The 20,101-nt window shown below is 46.8% G+C and overlaps 9 protein-coding genes across 9 annotated transcripts; 4 read left to right on the forward strand and 5 right to left on the reverse strand.

Moving 5' to 3' along the window:
• Positions 1 to 780: 780 nt before the first annotated feature.
• On the forward strand, positions 781 to 2,514 carry T069G_07688 (major facilitator superfamily domain-containing protein; the record flags this gene model as incomplete). Its single annotated transcript, XM_056174898.1, has 4 exons — positions 781 to 1,071; positions 1,133 to 1,447; positions 1,513 to 2,147; positions 2,217 to 2,514. 4 exons carry the CDS (start codon positions 781 to 783, stop codon positions 2,512 to 2,514), a joined length of 1,539 nt encoding a protein of 512 aa, XP_056028477.1.
• A 387-nt stretch (positions 2,515 to 2,901) lies between these two features.
• Positions 2,902 to 4,279, reverse strand: T069G_07689 (cytochrome p450 domain-containing protein; the record flags this gene model as incomplete). Its single annotated transcript, XM_056174899.1, has 4 exons — positions 2,902 to 3,216; positions 3,290 to 3,709; positions 3,768 to 3,958; positions 4,009 to 4,279. The coding sequence occupies 4 exons, from the start codon at positions 4,277 to 4,279 to the stop codon at positions 2,902 to 2,904; spliced, it is 1,197 nt and encodes a 398-aa protein (XP_056028478.1).
• An 897-nt stretch (positions 4,280 to 5,176) lies between these two features.
• On the forward strand, positions 5,177 to 6,176 carry T069G_07690 (fumarylacetoacetate (FAA) hydrolase family domain-containing protein; the record flags this gene model as incomplete). The annotated part of the gene is made up of 3 exons (XM_056174900.1): positions 5,177 to 5,453; positions 5,511 to 5,851; positions 5,901 to 6,176. 3 exons carry the CDS (start codon positions 5,177 to 5,179, stop codon positions 6,174 to 6,176), a joined length of 894 nt encoding a protein of 297 aa, XP_056028479.1.
• A 196-nt stretch (positions 6,177 to 6,372) lies between these two features.
• Positions 6,373 to 8,037, reverse strand: T069G_07691 (alpha/beta hydrolase fold domain-containing protein; the record flags this gene model as incomplete). Its single annotated transcript, XM_056174901.1, has 1 exon — positions 6,373 to 8,037. The coding sequence occupies one exon, from the start codon at positions 8,035 to 8,037 to the stop codon at positions 6,373 to 6,375; it is 1,665 nt and encodes a 554-aa protein (XP_056028480.1).
• A 1,976-nt stretch (positions 8,038 to 10,013) lies between these two features.
• Positions 10,014 to 11,099, reverse strand: T069G_07692 (short chain dehydrogenase domain-containing protein; the record flags this gene model as incomplete). The annotated part of the gene is made up of 3 exons (XM_056174902.1): positions 10,014 to 10,383; positions 10,460 to 10,949; positions 11,015 to 11,099. The coding sequence occupies 3 exons, from the start codon at positions 11,097 to 11,099 to the stop codon at positions 10,014 to 10,016; spliced, it is 945 nt and encodes a 314-aa protein (XP_056028481.1).
• Positions 11,100 to 12,168: 1,069 nt separating this feature from the next.
• T069G_07693 (uncharacterized protein) lies at positions 12,169 to 12,595 on the forward strand (the record flags this gene model as incomplete). Its single annotated transcript, XM_056174903.1, has 2 exons — positions 12,169 to 12,489; positions 12,542 to 12,595. The coding sequence occupies 2 exons, from the start codon at positions 12,169 to 12,171 to the stop codon at positions 12,593 to 12,595; spliced, it is 375 nt and encodes a 124-aa protein (XP_056028482.1).
• Positions 12,596 to 13,906: 1,311 nt separating this feature from the next.
• T069G_07694 (uncharacterized protein) lies at positions 13,907 to 15,169 on the forward strand (the record flags this gene model as incomplete). The annotated part of the gene is made up of 1 exon (XM_056174904.1): positions 13,907 to 15,169. One exon carries the CDS (start codon positions 13,907 to 13,909, stop codon positions 15,167 to 15,169), a length of 1,263 nt encoding a protein of 420 aa, XP_056028483.1.
• A 431-nt stretch (positions 15,170 to 15,600) lies between these two features.
• Positions 15,601 to 18,208, reverse strand: T069G_07695 (uncharacterized protein; the record flags this gene model as incomplete). Its single annotated transcript, XM_056174905.1, has 7 exons — positions 15,601 to 16,008; positions 16,062 to 16,366; positions 16,424 to 16,863; positions 16,917 to 16,977; positions 17,030 to 17,412; positions 17,466 to 17,547; positions 17,596 to 18,208. The coding sequence occupies 7 exons, from the start codon at positions 18,206 to 18,208 to the stop codon at positions 15,601 to 15,603; spliced, it is 2,292 nt and encodes a 763-aa protein (XP_056028484.1).
• A 445-nt stretch (positions 18,209 to 18,653) lies between these two features.
• T069G_07696 (heterokaryon incompatibility protein (HET) domain-containing protein) lies at positions 18,654 to 19,907 on the reverse strand (the record flags this gene model as incomplete). The annotated part of the gene is made up of 2 exons (XM_056174906.1): positions 18,654 to 19,663; positions 19,712 to 19,907. The coding sequence occupies 2 exons, from the start codon at positions 19,905 to 19,907 to the stop codon at positions 18,654 to 18,656; spliced, it is 1,206 nt and encodes a 401-aa protein (XP_056028485.1).
• Positions 19,908 to 20,101: the final 194 nt, after the last annotated feature.

The raw sequence follows: 20,101 nt of genomic DNA on the forward strand, positions 1-20,101 counted from the left end.
GTTATCGTTACTTCGTTTCAGCTGACCCAGTGAGTTTTTAGGCTGACCTCCTTGACAAACTCATCAAAGGTGCAAATGCCTGAGACCCCTGCTGCAGGAGCAGCTTCCTCGCGTACTACTCCAGCGGGGGATCTATTGGGGTAACGTACACCTGTCTTTATCAGCTTCATGTCCCTCGTATGATCGAAAAGCTGACTTACATCCAGTCACGATTGTTCTAGAGATTTTATACCTCCGCTATCTTAATACCCAAAGCTATAATATTATTGAAGATTGTGCGCTTCTGCTAGTAGACTCAGCTCAAATGGTAATGCAACAACCTAGGGGTCCAGAGGCAAATATAACAATCAAAATAGCTAAAGCTAGGGCTAATGAAGCTAGCCAGGTTGCAATCGCCCCGCGTTTCAACCCGCCTTTGCAATGGAGCCAACAAATGCAACCATTCAGAGTCAGTCATCCCGTACGGAGTAGATTAGCGCAATGTTACATTACCTGTACATGAATGGCACTTGGCCCAGCTAGGCTGTTGCTACATTGCCTGAGCTGATAAGGACACGAGGTGGGCAGGGTAGCAATCTCAAGAGGAACGTAAGAAAAGAAAAGACAAGGGTGACCGCAATACCAGTGTATAAAGGTCACGAGCTTCCCCGGGGCGCGTCGATCTTGTGAAAAGCTTGAATCCGCTGTGGGACACCCCGCAACATTTGGCAATTTCTCAAGCTCACCCATTTGTTGACTCTGGCAGTGTAGCACACAGTCTGCTCAACAAACCACATCACCATGTCCGCCGAAGAGAAGACCACGGTGGCGACCGACGTCGCAAATCCCCCCAGTCGCGAGCATGAAGTTGTCCACGGCGACGAGAGCAATGTCGACGTGCCTCTAGATTTGCCCGCAGGATGGAAGTACAGGCAGATTAGCCTTTTCGGCTACAAGATGCCTTGGTACGCGTCGCCCCGTGTCCAGCTCCTCATGGTTGCTTTTGTCTGCTTCATGTGTCCTGGCATGTTCAACGCGCTTGGTGGTTTGGGAGGCGGTGGTCGTGCCAGCGCGACCTTGGCTGACAACATGGTGAGTCACGCGAACACCCCCCTGCTCCATCTCACGTTCTTGCTGACACTGCTCGTATTAGAACACCGCCCTCTACAGCGCATTTGCTGTCTTCGGATTCTTTGGTGGCACCATCGTTAACAAACTCGGTGTTAAATGGACACTCGCTTTCGGCGGCATCGGCTATGGTATCTACGCCATCAGCCTGCTGGTTTCCCTCCATAAGACAGAACAGGGTTTCAGCATTTTCGCTGGTACCTTCCTCGGTATCTGTGCCGGTCTTCTATGGACTGCTCAGGGCACCATCATGATCTCCTACCCAACCGAGCAAGAGAAGGGCCGATACTTTGCCTGGTTCTGGGCTATCTTTAATATGGGCGCTGTCGTCGGCAGTCTCGTAAGTAACCAGCCGGATGGTCAGTCGGGTCTAATTTGAAGGCGACTCTAATGGACATTCTACAGATTCCTCTCGGCCAGAACATCCATCTTAGCCCGACGGCGCATGCTGTCAACGACGGCACCTATATCGGATTTATTGTCCTCATGTTCTTCGGCGCTTTCCTGGCAACCTTGCTTGTCAATGCTGGCGACATCATCCGACCTGACGGCAGTAAAGTCATTCTGATGAAGCACCCCAGCTGGGTGTCTGAGTTTGTCGGCCTCTGGGAGACTTTGCGATGGGAGCCTCTCATCCTCCTGCTATTCCCCATGTTCTTCGTCTCCAACTGGTTCTACGTCTACCAGCAGAATGCCGTCAACGGTGCCGTCTTCAACGTCCGAACCAGAGCTCTCAACAGTCTCTTGTATTGGCTTGCACAGATCTTCGCTGCCGGTATCTGGGGATATCTTCTTGACGTCCAGGGAGTTCGTCGTTCTGTTCGTGCTAAGATCACATGGGTCGTTCTTGTCGTCCTCACCTTCGCCATCTGGGGTGGTGGATACGCCTTTGAGAAGACGTATACCCGCGAGACCGTCAATCCTGAAGCTCCCGTCAACTACGTCGGCAAGGATTGGAGCGACTCTGGCTACGTCGGTATTATGTTCTTGTACATCTTCTATGGATTCTTTGACGCTGCTTGGCAGGCTAGTGTTTACTGGTAGGGATCTTCCGCCCTCTCCGACTACCTGTTTTTTTTTTACTGATCGCTAACACGTTCCTACAATAGGATTATGGGCGCTCTATCCAACTCCGGTCGTCGCTCTGCCAACTACGTTGGATTTTACAAGGGCATCCAGTCCGTTGGTGCCGCTGTAGTCAACAATCTCGATGCTCGCAAGCTGTCTTTCAAGACTGAGTTCATCACCAACTGGTCCCTCCTCGCTGCCGCTCTCGTCTTTGCTGCCCCTGTTATTTTCTTCAAGATCAAGGATCATATTTCTGTCGAGGAGGATCTTCAAGGCACTGACGAGACGATTGCTGATGTTCTCCCTTCTGGACATCCTGAGAAGCATATCGATGCATAAACGTGCCCATAGACGGCTGCCAACGCGTCACACTAACTTTCCGCTTTTGTAATGTTAGGATTGCAAGTCAATTCGAAAGTTAGCCATCATCTGGATAGGTTTTTAATCTTTGATCAGACCACTGTGGGAGCATTACAGAGATATTTCAGGATTATAGTTATAATATATATATAATTTTGCTTTACTTAAATTATTTTATTATACTTAAGCTATTTTACTTTACTTAAACTACTTTACTATACTGTAACTGTTCTACTGTACTTGAACTATCCTGCTTTGCTTTTCTTATGCTTGAACTATTTTACTTTATTACTCTCAATACTATAAGACAAATTTAATAGCCTATTAGACCAAAGTAAAACCAAAGTCAAAATACTTTTCATTGCCTTAGCGCCTTTCCTTTAGACGTAAAATACACCTCTTCCCTTTTGGCACCAAAGCAAAATGATCAGTCATTTCCATATCATCATCGATCCTTGCGCTACCTATTTCAACACTGAACTTCCCTATCAGTGCAGCCGTTCCTACCTTCAGTTCCATATATGCCATGGGCTTCCCCAAACATGCTCTCTGTCCTTTGCCCCAAACAAGAATGTGTTCGTGCATCACATTGAGGTGATCTTCAGACGCAGAAAGCCATCTGCCAGGATCAAACTTTTCTGGGTTGGGATATACTGTTGGGTCTCTCTGAGTTGTATAAGCCTGGCAAGATGCAATTCCCTGTAATGAATAGTGAGCAGCTAATTGGTAGGTGATCCATTACGCAGAGGCTTACATTCTGGGGGATAGCGATTCCATCCACCACTGCACCTCCTTCACTAGGTGCAAGTCGCTGTAGACTTGCCGGCGCCGCAGGATGAAATCTCAATGTCTCATGGATTACGGCGTCCAACACACGCAACTTCATAACATGCTTATACTCTGGAACCTCTTCAAGTACTGCTTCGTCTAGTTCAGCCTGCAGCTGCTTTTGCCACTGCGGATGTTTCGCCAATTCGTAGAACATGTATGTAAAAGTGTTGCTAGTAGTATCAGTTCCAGCAAAAATTAGATTTGTCATCTCATTGACAATCTCGTTATCGTCTAGTGGGCCGTAGTCCTTGCTGCCGGCAATAAGCTTGGTGAGGAGGTCGATGCGATCCCCAGAACGGCCATGTCGCGCAATGTACTCGTTGAACTTTTCAGTTCCATATTTCTGTATATGGGATTGGCTTTTGTCGAAATCTATCAGGTTCACGCAATGGTATACTCACATCATAGAATTCTGAGGCGATTCTCAAAAAATGCTGCATAGGCTTGTGTGGAATAGCGAGGAGGAGTGGACGAATGGCGGCAAATTGCCACTCGATCAAAAGAGAGGGAAACACCTCATCTAGATCATACAAAATCTTGGGTGGCGCTTCATTATCAAGTCCACCAAAGCTCTGTCCAAAGAAGACAGATCCTGCTGCGCGTAAGCAATTGTCTCTTTCATCTGAGAGTAGACACACTAACCAACAATATCGAGGGCAAATATTCGAAACCATTCCATCACATCAAGTGGCTGATTAGTTCTCTTTGACAAAACCTGTAGTAGCTTTTGAACTTGTTCTTTTACAAGTGGCTCTACAGCTGCAATTGATGCCGGTGCAAAGACATGTGCAATGCGCTTCTGCCTTGACCGATGCTCTGTCTTATCCAGGATAGTAAAAGAGCTCTGCCGGCCAAAAGCTTCGTATACAGGGCCTTTCATAAACTTATTCCCGGATCCATAAAGGTCTTTCATCGCTTGCCGACTAGAAAAAGACACTTCCCTTGGACCGATTCTAACAACACTGCCATACTTCTGATGGAGCTCGTGGATAGTTTTGGAACGGCGTCCTGACATGTCAATCCAGATAAGCCAGAAGCGCGACCATCTTGCTTTCATAGGGCCTGGAACATCTTTGAGCGGGTCCCGTATGATTGACTGCTACTGTTAGTTGAACAATCTTCGTTACTCGCGTTCACATTGACTCGCAACTGACCGAGAAGAAGAAGAGGATCAAAGCGCTGGCAATAACAGACACTATAAAGCTTGGGTGCCTAATTGAAACCTTTTCAAGATTGTATAAATAATCTAGTAGGATCAAAGACATCGTAGGCATGTTCATTTTTGATCTAAATTGTCTCCAATCTTGCAGTGTAGGTATGGTTGGAAGATGCAAGAAAGAGCAAATAATACAATCGATACTACTCATATAACTACTTCGCGATTCCCTCTACACTCTCAATTCACTGCTAAATACTATTCCGTAGCTTTGGGGCGTTCGGTATAGAGCTTACAGTTAGTCTTACCTCAGATGTTCCGCTGTTGTCCGTGGTCTTCCGTGTTTTCCCGCCGTGGACCGATGGGTAGGCAGTAGGGCTCCCGAAGGCAATGCCGATGTCGACTGCCGTATCAATAAACGAATGATAATGTAAATACGAATGCCAATGACTACGAGAGCCGCCAGTTGATGTCTCCAGAGATGGGGATAACAGTTCTGAGCATGGGGTATAAGAAGAAGGGTAGACTAAGCTCACTAGTCTCACTACCTGACGGTCTGGGGAACATAAGGCCCAGCTGATGCCATTGTTTATTCATCGCTTTGACCAATACTCAATCATATTGCATTTTTTTCTCATATTTTCTTATTACAAAATGCCTGTCAATGTTCCCTGGACTCGCCTCATTCGCTTTGAATCCGAGGAAGATGTCAACATTTACTACGGCGAGCCGATAATTTCCACTAGTCAATTAGACCTTGGACGATTAGAAAAGTCGCAACCGCTGAAGGCTAAGAAGATTACTGGAAATCCTCTCGATTCATCCTGTATCATCACCGAGACAGTACTGACGGTTCGGCGACTCCTTGCGCCACTAGCAAGACAAGACATATCTGCCATTCGGTGTATAGGTGGAAACTATCGCACTCATTGTAAGTGACTGCATCCCAAAAGAAACAAACACGCCTACTTGACTAATTAATGTGAAGTGGATGAGCTTAGTATTCCACCTCCAGCATTTCCATGCATGTTTCCCAAGTTTCCAAACTCAATAGTTGGGCCTGGGGATAACATTGAGATTCCAAAAATTGCACAAGATGATCAAGCAGATTATGAGGGTGAACTTGTCATCGTTATAGGAAAGGACGCAAAGAACGTTTCAGTAGAAGATGCATACGATTACGTTGCCGGCTATACAGTAGGCAACGACATGTCTGCTCGAAAATGGCAAGGCAATTTTACAAGCAACTGCATCCCGCCTCCTCAAGCTGGATTCTCGAAAGCGTTTGACTCGTTTTGTCCGATCGGCCCATGTATCACTGCAGCACATGTTAGTAACCCCAGGTAGTCATCGTCCTCGAAGCTAATGAATCTCGTAGCTCGTGCCTAATCCTCAAGATCTCAGTCTTCGTACATGGGTAAACGGAGAACTGCGACAGGATTCCAACACCTCTTACATGCTATTCAATGTCGCCCAGATTATTCAGTTTCTTAGTCAGGGCACAACCCTTTATGCAGGAGATGTGATTCTCACTGGAACACCGGGCGGTCCAGGCTTCACGATGCGACCACCGAAGTGGCTTCAGCACGGAGATAAGATTGAGATCAGAATCGGGAATCTAGGCACACTTGTAAACCCAGTAACATATGCTTAATCGTTTTGTTTCTCCTCAATATCTACTTGGAACTTCCAGTATCCGATGAACGATGTAGCTCTAGGTTCAGTTCGTCACTAACAATATTGGCTTTTGACATTACTGTTTGCACTTATGCTTAATATTCTTCAAGTATATGTCTCTGAGCATGCTGTATTATTTATCTATGGTACTTCGGCTCCAACCCAGATGTAATCTAAGAGCTCAGAAACCCACTGATAAGCTCGTTAATTATAGCCGCTCGCGTCACATGCAAAAAATGATCCGCGTCTGGAACTTCTACCAGCTTGGCTTGCTGCAGATTCTGCCGCAGGTACAAGGCTGTAGCAGCGGGAACTTCCTTTCCAAGGGATGACGAGATCAAAAGTGTTGGGGCCTTGACTCGAGGAACATACTGACGATCATCATCATGGGCCATGATCTTGAAGAAGCCGTTTAGGGTGTCAGTGCCAGCGTTGTAAGACATGGTACGGAACCACGAAATAACCTTCGAGGCGTCTTCTGCCGTAAGATCTTGGAACACAACGGCTGGATCGAGAATGGCATTAGTAACCTCCTCAATACCTCGATCGCTGGCTGCAACAAAATGATTGTTTAGTTGCTCCTCAGTGAAGCCGTATGGATAATCAGTGTCGTTCCTCTTGAACTTGGGGCTTGCATTCAAGGTAACCAGCTTATTTACACGATCGGCCTGCTGCGCAGAAAATCGCAGAGCAACGTGTCCAGCTGACGCGAATCCCACGAAGCTCGCCTTGGGAATCTTGAGATGATCCATTACGGCGAGGATGTCGTCACAGTAAAGCTGCGTTACATCCTTTACGTCAGCAGGAAGTTTAGACGATGCACCATAGCCTCGCAGATCAACAAAAATGTTATTGTACTTGTCAGCAAACGCCTCATACTGCGCGGACCATGAGCGGCTGTCGAGTGGCAATCCGTGAATCCACACGATCGGCTCGGCATTCGTGGGACCGGCTTGTCTGAATGCGAGTACTCCGCCGTTGGCATTAATTGTATGAATGGGCGCGGGGAGATTGATCTTGATTGGCCTTGGATACGTCGATAGTTTTATGATGTCCTGCTTCTCGCCATAGCCTGGTAGCCTCTTTTTAGAGGAAAAGTCAACGCCATCCAAACCTGGAACCACAATCTTGGTGAGGTCATCTTGAGCAATCCGAAGTTGCTTCGCAGCATAGTCGGTAACACATCCAGAAAGAAGCTGTCGTGCATCCTCGACCACGACACGCATACGTGTGTTCATGGCGAACCAGTCGTCTGGGCTTAGAATCTTGGGGAGCTCTGATACTGTTAGTGTTGAAGCGTCAATCTCCGGTCGCATATTGTTCTCGAGGGCGTAAGCTGGATACTGCGCAAACATGGTTTCACCAAGATGCGTCATACCCGTCATGGCGTTCCATAGTGAGCGAAACCCATGCTCATGGATACGCAATGAGTCTGGTGTCACTGGAGCTTGGATCTTAGGCACTGCCCCATGTGGTGCAATGTAGAGCCGTTCCAGGGGGAGATCCAAGTCCGATGACTCAAGGAGGATTTGAGCAACGGATGAGGTGCTAATAGTTACGCCGGAAGTTTCACGTCCCTGTTGACCGGTAATAATTACCATGGCTTTCTTCCAATCAAAGTTGTTGGATCTCAGCCACTTTCGAGAGCGGTAGGAAAGATCCAGTCCGACTAGAAAGAACGTGGCAATCATGACGGCATTGTAGGGAACTGTTGCTCCAAGTACATCGCCAGTTGCTTCAATGTAATTCTCGCGATAGAACTCGGCGTTTAGTTTTGATGAGTCTGCGAGAACCGTTTCAAGAAATCTTATAGTTAAGGTACAGGCGTAATCCACCATGGAGGCAATAGCGGCTTCACGTCCTTGGAATGCTTCTACTTGGATGAAGTCCTTCCAAAGAGCCGTTGAATTGACATTTTTCGATGCACGTGTTTTCTCAAGTAGATTTTGAGCCTGTTTTTGCCATACTGCGTCAGGTGCCCCGTTGTCACGAATTTGTATAAGGGACGCAAGAGCCGGCCCAAGATGCGAAACTGCAGCCAACTCCTTGAAACCTCTACTTCCGAGGCGAAAGTTGATGTATGATGGGTCAATTCCTTTTCCGGGAAAGAGAATCATATCGAAACTAGTTGCCACTAGCAGTGGCAATGAATTTGTAGTTTCAGTCTCGGATTCAGTCAACGTTGCGCCAATGCCTGTCTTGGAGGACGTGTATGCAGTGAAGAGCTCAAGGAACTCAGGGACTTGGAATGCAAGTCCTTTAGGAGCCTCTCCCTGCGCTTCTTGTGCGCTGGTGAACTTGTAAACGCGAGAGGCTGTCCTGAAACGTTGATCCTTTGCCAGACTCTCGGCGATAATGAGATAAATCTGATTGTCTCTTACTACCGGAGTGGCGTCTGTTCCTCCTAAAGTTGGGAATTTGGCTACTTCTTTGAGCTGGCCATTTTCCAGGACAAAAACGGCCGACTGAAGGTCTGTGACTGGATTTTCTCTCGTCCCTGTGATAAAATTCACAAGTAGTAGGTATATTTGACCATGCTGTTGAACCACGGCTAGTTCACGACCGCCTGGTCCTGTAGTTAGCTTCTGATGAATATCAAAAGCCGTACCGTTCCATCGATAGAGAACGCTATCCTCTGTCAACAGGGCAAAAGCAAGATAGGACTCATTTTTATCTTGAAAGAACGCAAATGCACGTCCATGCGCACCATCAAGGGTTTGAAAATGAACGAAAGAATTTCCGTCCCACCGCAAAATGATTGACGGCTCAACATGGTCGGCGTAAGCAAGGTAATCCTCTTCGCCAATGGCAAAGTGAAGATAATTATAGCCCCATTTTGACGGAATTTTCTGGAATGTCTGGAACTTGTTACCATCCCATTCGTAAATGACGGAGTCCGCTGGGATTTTAGGTATGAGATTGGGGAGCTGAACCCCTTGAGCGAGACCTAAAAAGTGTCGTCCCTTGATACTGAAATATCTCCATTGCTTTGCTGCAAAGGTGACGATGCGCTGGAACTCAACAAAAGAGGTTCCATTCCACTCAAAAATTATTGACTCGACATCCATGTTATATGGACCTTGGCCAGAGCGCAGACTTGCGGTAGCTAGGAAGCTCCGACCGTCAATAGTGAAAAATTCGGCATCTTCACCACCAGGAACTGGCAAAGTTTGGAAAACTTGATATTCTCCACTACCTTCGTGAAGTCTGTAGAGTAGCAGAGTAGTGTCGCTATTTCCAAGATTCATGCCAACGGCGCCATTGGGGATGTCCTCTGCTAATTGAGGGATCGCCAAGTAATGACGACCCTGTATCTCAAAGGCGGCAATAGCGCGAGCGCCAGATGTGCCCAAAGTTTGGACGAGTTGAAGTTCGACCTTGGTCATACTGCGTTCTCAAAATTGGTTTGATGAAGTCTGTAAACAATGTCTTTCAGGAACAGATATTATTGCACTGGTCTTAGTTGATTGAAAGTGAAAAATACAGTTTTGAGTAGATTTGGATCTGTTTTGGTTGTTTTCTTATCGCAGGCGTTCACATGGTAGCGATGCATCCGGGAAGCAGTACCTACCCCATTCGCCCCAGGTCAGTATGTAATCTTCCCAGATCACGAAATTGGAGGTTTGGTGGCTGGGTATAACGGGACACAGCGGCCCTAGACGGCTAGTGGCGGTGGGAGACGGTCACAGACGGTCCATAGCGGGAAACGTCAGTCTCAGCTAGCCCCGTATTTGGTTGTGTACGTTGTAAATGCGAATAACTCTATACACTTTCGTTGAATGCAATTATATATGTATTGGAAATGAACTAGAGTTTAGATGCTGTCGAGTATTTCACTCGTCCAGGTCCAGAGTTTGTGAGCTACCTCTTCATTTATTGCCATCTTGTCCTTGCTTACATCGCCGTTGCTTAATACTCCCACCGGCTTGTAGTATGCTCCGTTAACAAGCTCATTTCGGTTTGCTCCTGCAGCTGTCCATAATTGGTTGAGAACTCCCTCCTCTGGCGTAAGGATGGAAGTGCCAAGGATGAAGTTTGAAACACGTAGAAAGGCGGAGTCTCCAAAAGATAGGCTGTTTACCAAATCTGTTTTCACAACTCCAGGGTGAACTGAGACTGCCATGATCTTCGGAAATCGACGCCCAAGTTCCGACGCATATACAAGATTCGCAAATTTGGATTGGCTATGGGGAATTTTTTGGTCAGCACGACTATCTCAATTTTCCAAATTTAAGGAAATAAGGAAAGATGTGATGCTACCCGTATCTTAATAGCCAAATTGGCATTCCACCTTTCTCTGTTCGCACTTTATCATACGATATGCCGCTGGGTGGGTGTCCTTTCCACCCTTCTGATGTCAGGCACACGACTCGCACGTCAGAGTTCGACATCTCCGCAGTTCGCGTAAGAACTGGTAAAAGTTCATGTATAATCATGGCATGGGCCAAATGGTTAATTGCAAAATGGATCTCAAATCCATCTTTGCTTACTGCTGGAGGTACTGCCATAACACCTGCATTGCACATGAGGATATCCAATCGGTCATGTGCGAATTGATTGATACTCGCCCGTACCGACTCAAGAGAACTGAAATCCATCTCAAGAAAAGTTAATCCCACGCCTGAATTCTCTGCCTTGATATCATTCATGACAGCGTCAGCCGCTTTTTGGTTACGACCAGTGAAGTAAATGTGCTCAGGATCATGTTTTGCAAGAGCCTGAATGGACTGCTTCCCCAAACCGGCGGTTCCTGAGGTACCACATATAAGAAAATGTTCTCCAGTTATAAAGGGAGATGATATATTTTAGACATACCTCCAGTGACAAGGACAACTTTGCCGCTCAGAGACGGGATGTCTTTGTCAGGATTGAAGTTAGCAATGCCAGCGAGACGTGGCATATTGAAGAATAAACAATGAGTATGCTTAGATTGAACGTGAAAGATGTTTATTTTGTGTGAAATGAGAGAAAGAACTCTCAATTTGCTTGCTACACATATTATATAGTCCTCTGGGTTCGCAATTCCTCTCGGTGGATTTGACTTCCACAGCCTTGGCATTACCAAAAAAGGTGTTAGCGCGTCACGGTCTTGCATTAGCCTAGGTAGCATTGCTGCTCACTGGCTGTTCAACTACAGCTAACTATAACAGTGGGTCAATGCTTTATATTGAACCGTTGACATTTTTGGTTGTCCGGCACTGGCGGAATGATTTCCACCGTCTTCATTGCCTCCTATCCTCGTATCTCTGTGAGAAGTATTCATCAGCATAACTATCGTCCCGAAATAAGTACTTGCAGACACAAACAGTACCGTCAAGTATCTACAACAGCTTCAAGGTATAGCCCCATAGTGGGCACTCCTGGTTTCGTGTGCCAGATCTGACAAAAGTGGTGTTAGATAATTATGGACCGGGATGACTGGAGAGGAGTGACAGATCCAGCCGAAAGAAAGAAGCGACAAAATCGTCTCCGCCAGCGGTTAGCACGTAAGTATAGCGAGATTCTTCGATTCGGAGCTACCAAGCCAATGAAAGATATAACGAGATCGCAGGCAGTTTATACAAACCATGCCACGCTGCTTAGTATGTGGGACTGATTCATAGCCAGGGGAGAAAAAAAAGACTGCCGCCTATGCAAAACTTGCGTCCAGCATCGATTCCTCTTGGAATGGTTTCGGCATTTTGACGTTTGGAGCCTTACAGTCTCACAAGACTATGCCTAGGAGCGAAGATCTCAGTATTTCCAATCATTTTCGACATGATTCACTCAAGATAAACCTTCATGAATCATGTGATTCAACAACAACAACCTGGAAAATAGAGACGCACATGGTTATACCGCCTCTAATGCTTTACACAACAGCCGCGACTTTTGGACTGGCAACCCCTCCTCTCATTTTCCCACTCAGCCCAGACCATTGTTTACTTACCATGGTTCAATATAACGTTCAACGTGCTTCGCTACTCAATATGGCCGTTCTATCTCTTCTGGAACATCTTCCGCTAGAATGCGGGGGCACCATAAACCTTCCAAGCTTAGCCATAGATCCGCCTAGCTCCGTACCACCTGAGCTTTTGCCCACCACTCTGCAGAAATCCACACCTCATGCGTACTGGATAGACATATTCCCATGCCACGTCATGCGAGATAATCTGATTCGTCTTTACGGGCAATATGATACTCATGACCTGCAGCGTGATCTGGCGAAGAGTTTGTACGAAGGATTTGTTGATGGAGAGCAGCGCGGCTGCTTGGTTTGGGGTGAGCCATGGACAGTCAACGGCTGGGAAGTAAGTGAAGGATTCGTCAAGAAATGGGGGTTTTTACTCAAAGGCTGCTCAGGTCTTCTGGCATCAACGAATCGCTGGAGAGAATCCCGAGGTGAAGATGGAATAGAGATAAAAATAGAAGAATAGTAATTATTTCCTAAGGTCTGAGTCAAAGTAATGATACATAGTTTCCTTTATTTATAAGAACAACTATCTTTATGGTATCTAGTCTATAATAGTATTCTACATCAGAAGAATACTCTACATTTTACTTATTTCTATTTGCACAGGCGGGTCCTAAACAAAGTTCCCGCGATAAGTTGTCCATTCTACATTTCATAGCTGCAACATATATATCTAGTAGCCGATCTAAGGTTGCTCCAACAGAGGGGATGCTTAGTTAGCTCGTCGGATGGACTGAGCCCAGATATAAGTGAGGTTCTAGGGCTGTCGACCGCGCCTACGTATTATATGACTTCTTTCAAATCATAGTCCAAAAAGCGATTCAGTCCTCAGCGACTCAGCTTTACGACTTAAGGGGGGCGATAGTTGGGTAATATAGTTACCCACACTGGGTTCTGTCCATTAGTTCAGCCCCAGTTGCCTTCTTTCCATGTAACAAGATACACGCAACTGGTGATTCGGATTTAATTGATAGATTGGAGTGTTTAGGGTTAGTTTATGCAAGATGAATATCGGATTCCACATACCGCGCGCTTGTGAAGACAGTGTTCATCATGCCTCCCCAATCACTCAATTAATTGTATTACTCGTATACACATCTTTCAAGTGTTATGATACAGGCTAACTTTTTAATGTAAGTTAGAAAAATTAACGAATACGCGTTGGAGCGCGAAATGCAGTCAGTAAATTTTCATTAGCAGCTATGCCCCTGGAGTGACATATGACACATCAACACCGCCACATTAAACCCACAATAAAACCAATAGTCCCCATTTTATACACTCAGCTGAACAAAACAGACTCTTTTGAATCCGGAAGTTAGGGCTTTATTGGTTAATAGCGTTTCTAGTGTATCGCCAAGCCAGTAGTTTAAGTGCTCTAAGGAATACGCGACGAATCCCCAGCACAAAAAACTCAACCTGTTGTCCAGAGCATCAAAGGCTGTTTCCAAGAGTGCTTCTCCACTTCGAGGCAAATAGGTCAACCCCTTTTGGTGTAGAACATGATTTCTTTTGTTAGCCTCAATAAAACCAGGAACAGAGATGAGCAGAGGAAACTAGTGCCCGCTAGTGTAAATAGCTTGCGGCACTGTTGAGGGTGGATTAAGAAGCTGATGCGTTGGCGAAGTGGTGGCAGACCGCCCGTGGCTATGAAATGTTATACATTAAGGTAGAAACATGCCTTCGACGACGAGACGCATTCTTTCTTTACAGATTTGTAACACTATACCTAGTCAATTCCACTGTCGCTTCAGATGAATCAACTATCATTGTCCCTAGCAGTCTTGCTAGCAGTGTCTCCTCTAGCTCAAGCAACTCCTGCCCGTGGTTGTCGCGCATCTTGCAATGCAGACAATTTCCTCCGTTTGCTCCGCACGCCATCCAATTTGCCAGAAGCGCTGCAATTTTGTAGCGAGTATCTTCATTTACCAGCCTCGACTGTTACAGTTACGACAGTGACGCCGACTACTACCGCATACTCTACGGCCTTCGATGGTGTGTCTCCCACTGCCACAATCTACGCAGAACATGTCGACACATTGATTCCCACGCGGACGATCACGGTCACAAACGTACACACCGAAACGAGCATTGTAACCGATACATCACTCACGACAGAGTTTATTACTGTGACTGCCGCGGCGGTGCAGGGACGTGCTGTCTCAACGCCTCTCTCGCAACGAATCACCCAATCATACAGTTCGAGTAGGATATCAAGCGGCTGCGCTTGTTTGACAATCCCTATCTCAACGAATTCCGTAACAGCGACAGCAGAAACAGTCACGGTCACAGAAACACAACAACTGACAACGACGGCGCTCGAGGTCACACAAACTCTTACTTCGTATCGAACCACTACCCTTCCCGATATATTGGAGACTACAACGATTGACAGCACGATTGTCATTCCAGTGACCACTACTGAAGTTTCAGTAGTAACATCTACAGTAACAGCCACCGCTACTGCCTCTGCAACCGGATACTTTTACATCCGTAACGTGCGTCCAGCAGCGGACAACTTTTTCACAGGCAATTTTCTCGTGAATCGGGATTTCAGCTCTTCCAACAAGGTTCAGGCTGCCACAATCGCAGGAGCCAATACCACAGCTCCCCGTATGGGTCTCACTCCTGAGGGTTACCTAACTATTATGCAATCCAGAGTAGCTGCTTCTGCCGCCACCGGAACAGAAAGCCAAACTTGGGTCGCCTTCGTTCACAATAATGTGAACAGTGAGGTCCTCACTTTCGATCAGCTGGCCAACATTCAAGCATGCTCAACATGCCAACCGCTGAAGTTCCAAATCAGCGAAGAGTCCGACGGGATGTATATTGATTTCGTCGATGAGGGAGCAAGAGCTATCTACATTTGCGGTCCTAATTCGAGCGCCGGTGTCAGCTTTTATGCGTTCTGGACTGGTCTCACAGGACCTCCTACAGCGTCTTGTTTCTTGCAGCGGATATATGAGTCCAAAGAAGGAGTCACTGGGCCGACATTTGGCACTCCGACTCATGGATAATTTTACGAGAATACCTTTATCACTAATACCGGCTATCGGAGAAGAACAGCAGTTCTTTAAGGAACATATTGCAACAATAAGAGCACACATCTATAACTAAGCAATTATTTATGGTTAAATTAACCCTACTACTGCATATATACTGGGTATAATGCAATGTGGGACTTGATTACAGTACTCCTACTACTTAGAGTCATACTTGACTTAGCACTAGTATCTTCAGCGTATTTCGAAATTTCTTTACTTTACACCAGTAATGAATAATACTATTGTCTCTTTCTGCGTAAATACATGGGCTCCTCTGCAAGTGCAACTAACTAACATAGTGATGTATGTTTCACTAGGCACATTCTTATTTATAAGCTTCTTAATCCGAATGACTACTAGCACTTAAGGCAGAATCCATAACGGCCGTAATCGACACCTTGGATTTACATGTTCTCATTCCATATGAAATTGAGTTCATCATCAAATACACCGAATGTTTGCGTAAAGTCCGCTCCAAATGGCGCAATGGATGCGTCAAATGGATGAGCTAACCAGTCCTGATTGATACCATAATCTCCGGCGGTGGCATCGACTGCTGGCATCGCAGTTTCCGCATGTTCGCTAGCTGGGAATCCCTCTGTATTCGACGCAAAAGTGTTGGTCGGCCGTGAAACTCCCAGAATACTAACGAATCTTTCTCTGAAGCTTTGTGTGTAGGTCTCTAAAAGAGATGCAAAAATCCCAGCAAGGTGCAGATCATCAACAATGTGAAGACGGAGCACTCGGGCGCTATGATCGATCAGTTCGAGAGATGCGTTGAGTTCGTCCGTAGGGACTCCAAGTGCGAGCGCCTATGAACGTTAGTTTCTAAAAAGTATATAGCGAAGACAAAGGTATTGCTTACCTTGAGCAAGAAGATGCACGACGAGATCGCTCTTACGTATGTGCGAACAGGCAGATACCTCAGTCGCCCAATTTCAGCAAACCCAAGAATGATTCGGAGAACATCTTTTGCTGCTACAATCACACTTTGTATAAAAATATAGTCCTCATAGTAGAAGTCAAAGATTGACGACATCACACTGTTAGGCACTTCATTTGCCTGTTGGCTCATTTTGCGTTCCGCCGCTGCTTGTAAAGCGAGAGAATAGAGATATATCTTTGTGTAAAGAAAGTCAACGGCTAGGAATTCACGAAATGGCCCAGCCGCTACAAGGACGTAAGTAAAAAGCTTTTATTAAAATTCATCCAAGGGAATGTCCGTACCTGTGGCTGCTGTGTATTTCGTCCACCAATCTTCCAGTATCGGCTTAAAATGATCCAAGATTCGACGATATCCCCCGCTTTTAACAAGCTCTCGCGTTGAGGCTTTTGATGCGAAGAGTAGATCATGAGACGCACGTGTCAGCCGACTGAGATCTACCCACAAGGACATAGACTCGATCCAATGGTCACTAAGCTGGGAAGTCGGTGATTGTTTGAGCGCATTTTGCGACAAACTAAGTAGCGTGTGAGGAATGAGCGCGGAAAAGCCGATTCTGAAGGCCAATTGGTTCATGTACAAGTACAATACTACTCTTAATCGCTGTCGTCTTTGCCTGTTAAATTCATGAGCTGTAGTTGATTCAGAGATGCTATCATTGTCTCCCTCCTCGTCATACAGCCCCAGCTCATGACCAACACTAGCTGCAGATTGAATGAGAGACCTGTGAGAACTCTATTAGTAACATTGAAAGTAAAGATGAAGCTAGTGACGTACCAAGACATCCGATCCGATCTTTTCATTGGCTCTACTACACCTTCCAACCATCGGTAAGTAGCTATAAGATGTCAGTTGTAGCATAATATGATTGAGAGAAGCAGGTGATTTACTCGAAGATGGACCGTCCTTGGGAGTATCATCCTCCGAATCCCATGCCTCAATATCCGGAGGCAAGTGCAGCGATCGAGCATGCCACTCAGCCATTAGGAGGAAGCCTTCCACGGTCCCAAGACTTCGCGCCGAACTTACAATGCCTTTCTCCTGCCCCCATATTACACGCTGTAAGAGCGACTGACAATATCGCCAGAGTCGATTATGTAAAAAATAGCTGCGAGATAGCCAGCCGTCGCCATGCAATAAATGATAACGGCTTGATAGGGTGAGAATTACAGTGCATAGGACAGGCTCCGTATCAATTAAATTGAGAAAGTTATCAGGGTTCCCGTACCAGTCACTGATGACAGGTGTGAAAGGACACATGTTCCTGAAAAATCTAAAAGAGGATATTAGAATGGGTCTCCTGGCAGTCTCATGGCATACACGTACAGAATGACAAACGTTGCCGCCTCCTGAGCAGTCAACCATCGTTTTTTGACGAACTTTAACCTGGAGAATGCCTGGATAACCTCTGGCGGAGGTTGGACAACATTTTCAGCAGGATATGCCCATTCCCAACCTTTGGAAAGCCGCGAAGAATTGAACCCGGGTGTTCGTACTGAATTGTTGTCTGTATTGACATGCAATGACTCCTCATCATTTGTGGTAGGCCGAGCTGCAGAGTCGCTGGTGTGGTAAACTTCAGCTGCTTCAAATAAGAGATTTAGAGCTTCGGATTGGTTGGACACTACTGTTCTAGTAACACGATCTGTTAAGTCGCTCAAGGGTGAGTCGTTCTGCTGTGGATGTATGCTCTGTTCCGTCGCTGCTGAGCCCGACAAATGGCTGCTGGAGCCATCGTCGCCTAGTAGGGTCTGTGATCGTTGGCCCCATTGCGATGTGCCGGCACCAGTCGTTCCATTACGCGATGTCGCGTACACATTGGACGTCCGGTTCTCTTCGCCCTCTGCTTGACTTCCATGTCGTGCCGACTGCTTCTGGGACCGCTCCGCTGTGAAAATACACTCTTTTCGCTCCCGCTTGCACCTCATGCACACGGGATCGGCTCCGGGTGGCGGGTCTGGGATCAAGCATCGGGCCTTGCGCTGGCGGCACCGGACACAAGCTTGATACGCCCTCCTGGGAATCTTGATAGCAGCCGCCGCGGCATCAGGCGGCATAAACTGGTCCATCTTGCGATAGTATCATGTACTCCCCCCGCAATCTACAGCAGCCCGTAGGAGCGGATAACGGTGGGTGATTATTTTATGTACCGGGGAGCGAGGTTGTGAGGTGTGGCAAAGGGCGGCCGAAGACGGAAAAGTGCGGAAATGTCCGCAGCCTTGTCAAACAGCGATCTCCTACGTATCACCTGGGGGGGAGTTTCCGCTAATGTTAACCACATTTGGGCCTATCATCGGAGCTTTGCTTAGGCTCGAGCTAATGGGATCTCTGTAGGCATATAAAGAGAACGTATTCGGCGCAAGGAGAAGAATAAAAAGTGGTCATGGAAAATAAATCCAAGCGTTACATGCGATTGAAAGGGTTTGTAGTAGGGGAATATATCTATATAATATCCTTAGTTCATAGTTTATACTATCACTACATATGAGAGTGTTGGATATTCCGTACAGTTTACTAAATAAGCACGATTACCTCATTCTCTATAATTTCAGAGCAACCGTCCCTATCTCCAAGGCCAATTCCGATCCGCCTAAAAGTCTTTGTTTCAATGTTCACTTGGTGCAACAGTAGCCGAACGAATCGCGTCGGGGTCCACATATCAGATTCAAGGACATCAATATACCAGCATTGATCGATTGGGTCAGCCATGCAGTCCTGGCGATACGGATCCAAAACTCCTTCGTCCGTATTCCACTCCGCCGGCTTTGCTAGTCTTCCGACTGTCCCCTTGAGGGTAATGGAGCCCGTCACGGCCGTCTGTGCCTCGTCAGAAATATTAGCATTAAAAGACACGACATCGGCAATGCAGCGCATTGCTCCGTATGCTTTTAGATGGCCTGCGAGGTCGTAAAGAACGAAAGCAGTCACCGAGGCCCAAGACCATGACGGAAATTGGGGATTGCGCATCGAGTGTTCGTAGACGCGAACTTCCCAGCAGAGACTCTCTAGTAGCCGATCGCCCGGCCATACGCCGGCAACAAAGTTGCTCTTCATAAATGGTTCCATGGCATGACCCAACCCGACGATGGCAGTCAACCGGTCTCGTCTCTCTGTCATGGTACGGCCGGTATAATCGTACACTAACTGCTGCCAATGCTTGAATACATCTGCATCCCCCCATCGATCTGTAAGCACCCCTCGAACAGCGTTCTTTGTCTCGGATCTTTCCCATGACGCGTAATCTGACAAGTGTAATGGTCCGGGCTGGCCCTCGGATGCGTAGAGATTGAAGCACTCCCACCAGAGCGTTCCGCGGCCATAGTACAAAATCCGCGTGCTCATCATTTGCTCTTGAAGAGTCCATGCCCGTTGGTGTACGGGTCCATACATGGAAGGTTCCATGGCAGGGAGAGTGTTGGGGCACGCAACGAGATACATGGGAGAACCAGGGACCTGGTGAGGGGTGGATCCTGCTTGCCACGCATATTCACGGAATGCCTTGGGTATCCTGTAATTCAAGCAGACTGCAGTTGAATTGCGAGTCTCTCGGAGTCGAAATAAGCCATCCTCACTGCTACTCGACGCCACAGTCGAAATTGTGAAGAATGCGCCAGCATAAACGTGCTGCATATTCGCAACCTCGTGGGCCCACTCCACTCCATCGTCCTGAACGATGCAGATGGCGTCGATCCAGATATACTGGAACCCTAGGTCGCGAGCAACAACGATGGCATCCCGCAATGTCGCGGGTAATTCGTGGAGGGGCATCGCATTTTCGTGGCTCAATAAATTTGCTTTCGTCGTCTTGTAGAAACTGGAGTTGGCGGTGGCTTTTCCCCAGCAATAAGAAAGAGCGCAGTATCTGCCTTTTATGCCTTGGCTTCTGAATAGAAATGGAGCTCTTGTCTTATCTCCTACATCAATGACACGGGTTGGTAGAGGCATCTCCCCACTGCAAAACT

This window comes from Trichoderma breve, chromosome 4 (assembly GCF_028502605.1).
Source record: "Trichoderma breve strain T069 chromosome 4, whole genome shotgun sequence".
In the NCBI taxonomy this organism is placed as follows: Eukaryota; Fungi; Ascomycota; class Sordariomycetes; order Hypocreales; family Hypocreaceae; genus Trichoderma; species Trichoderma breve.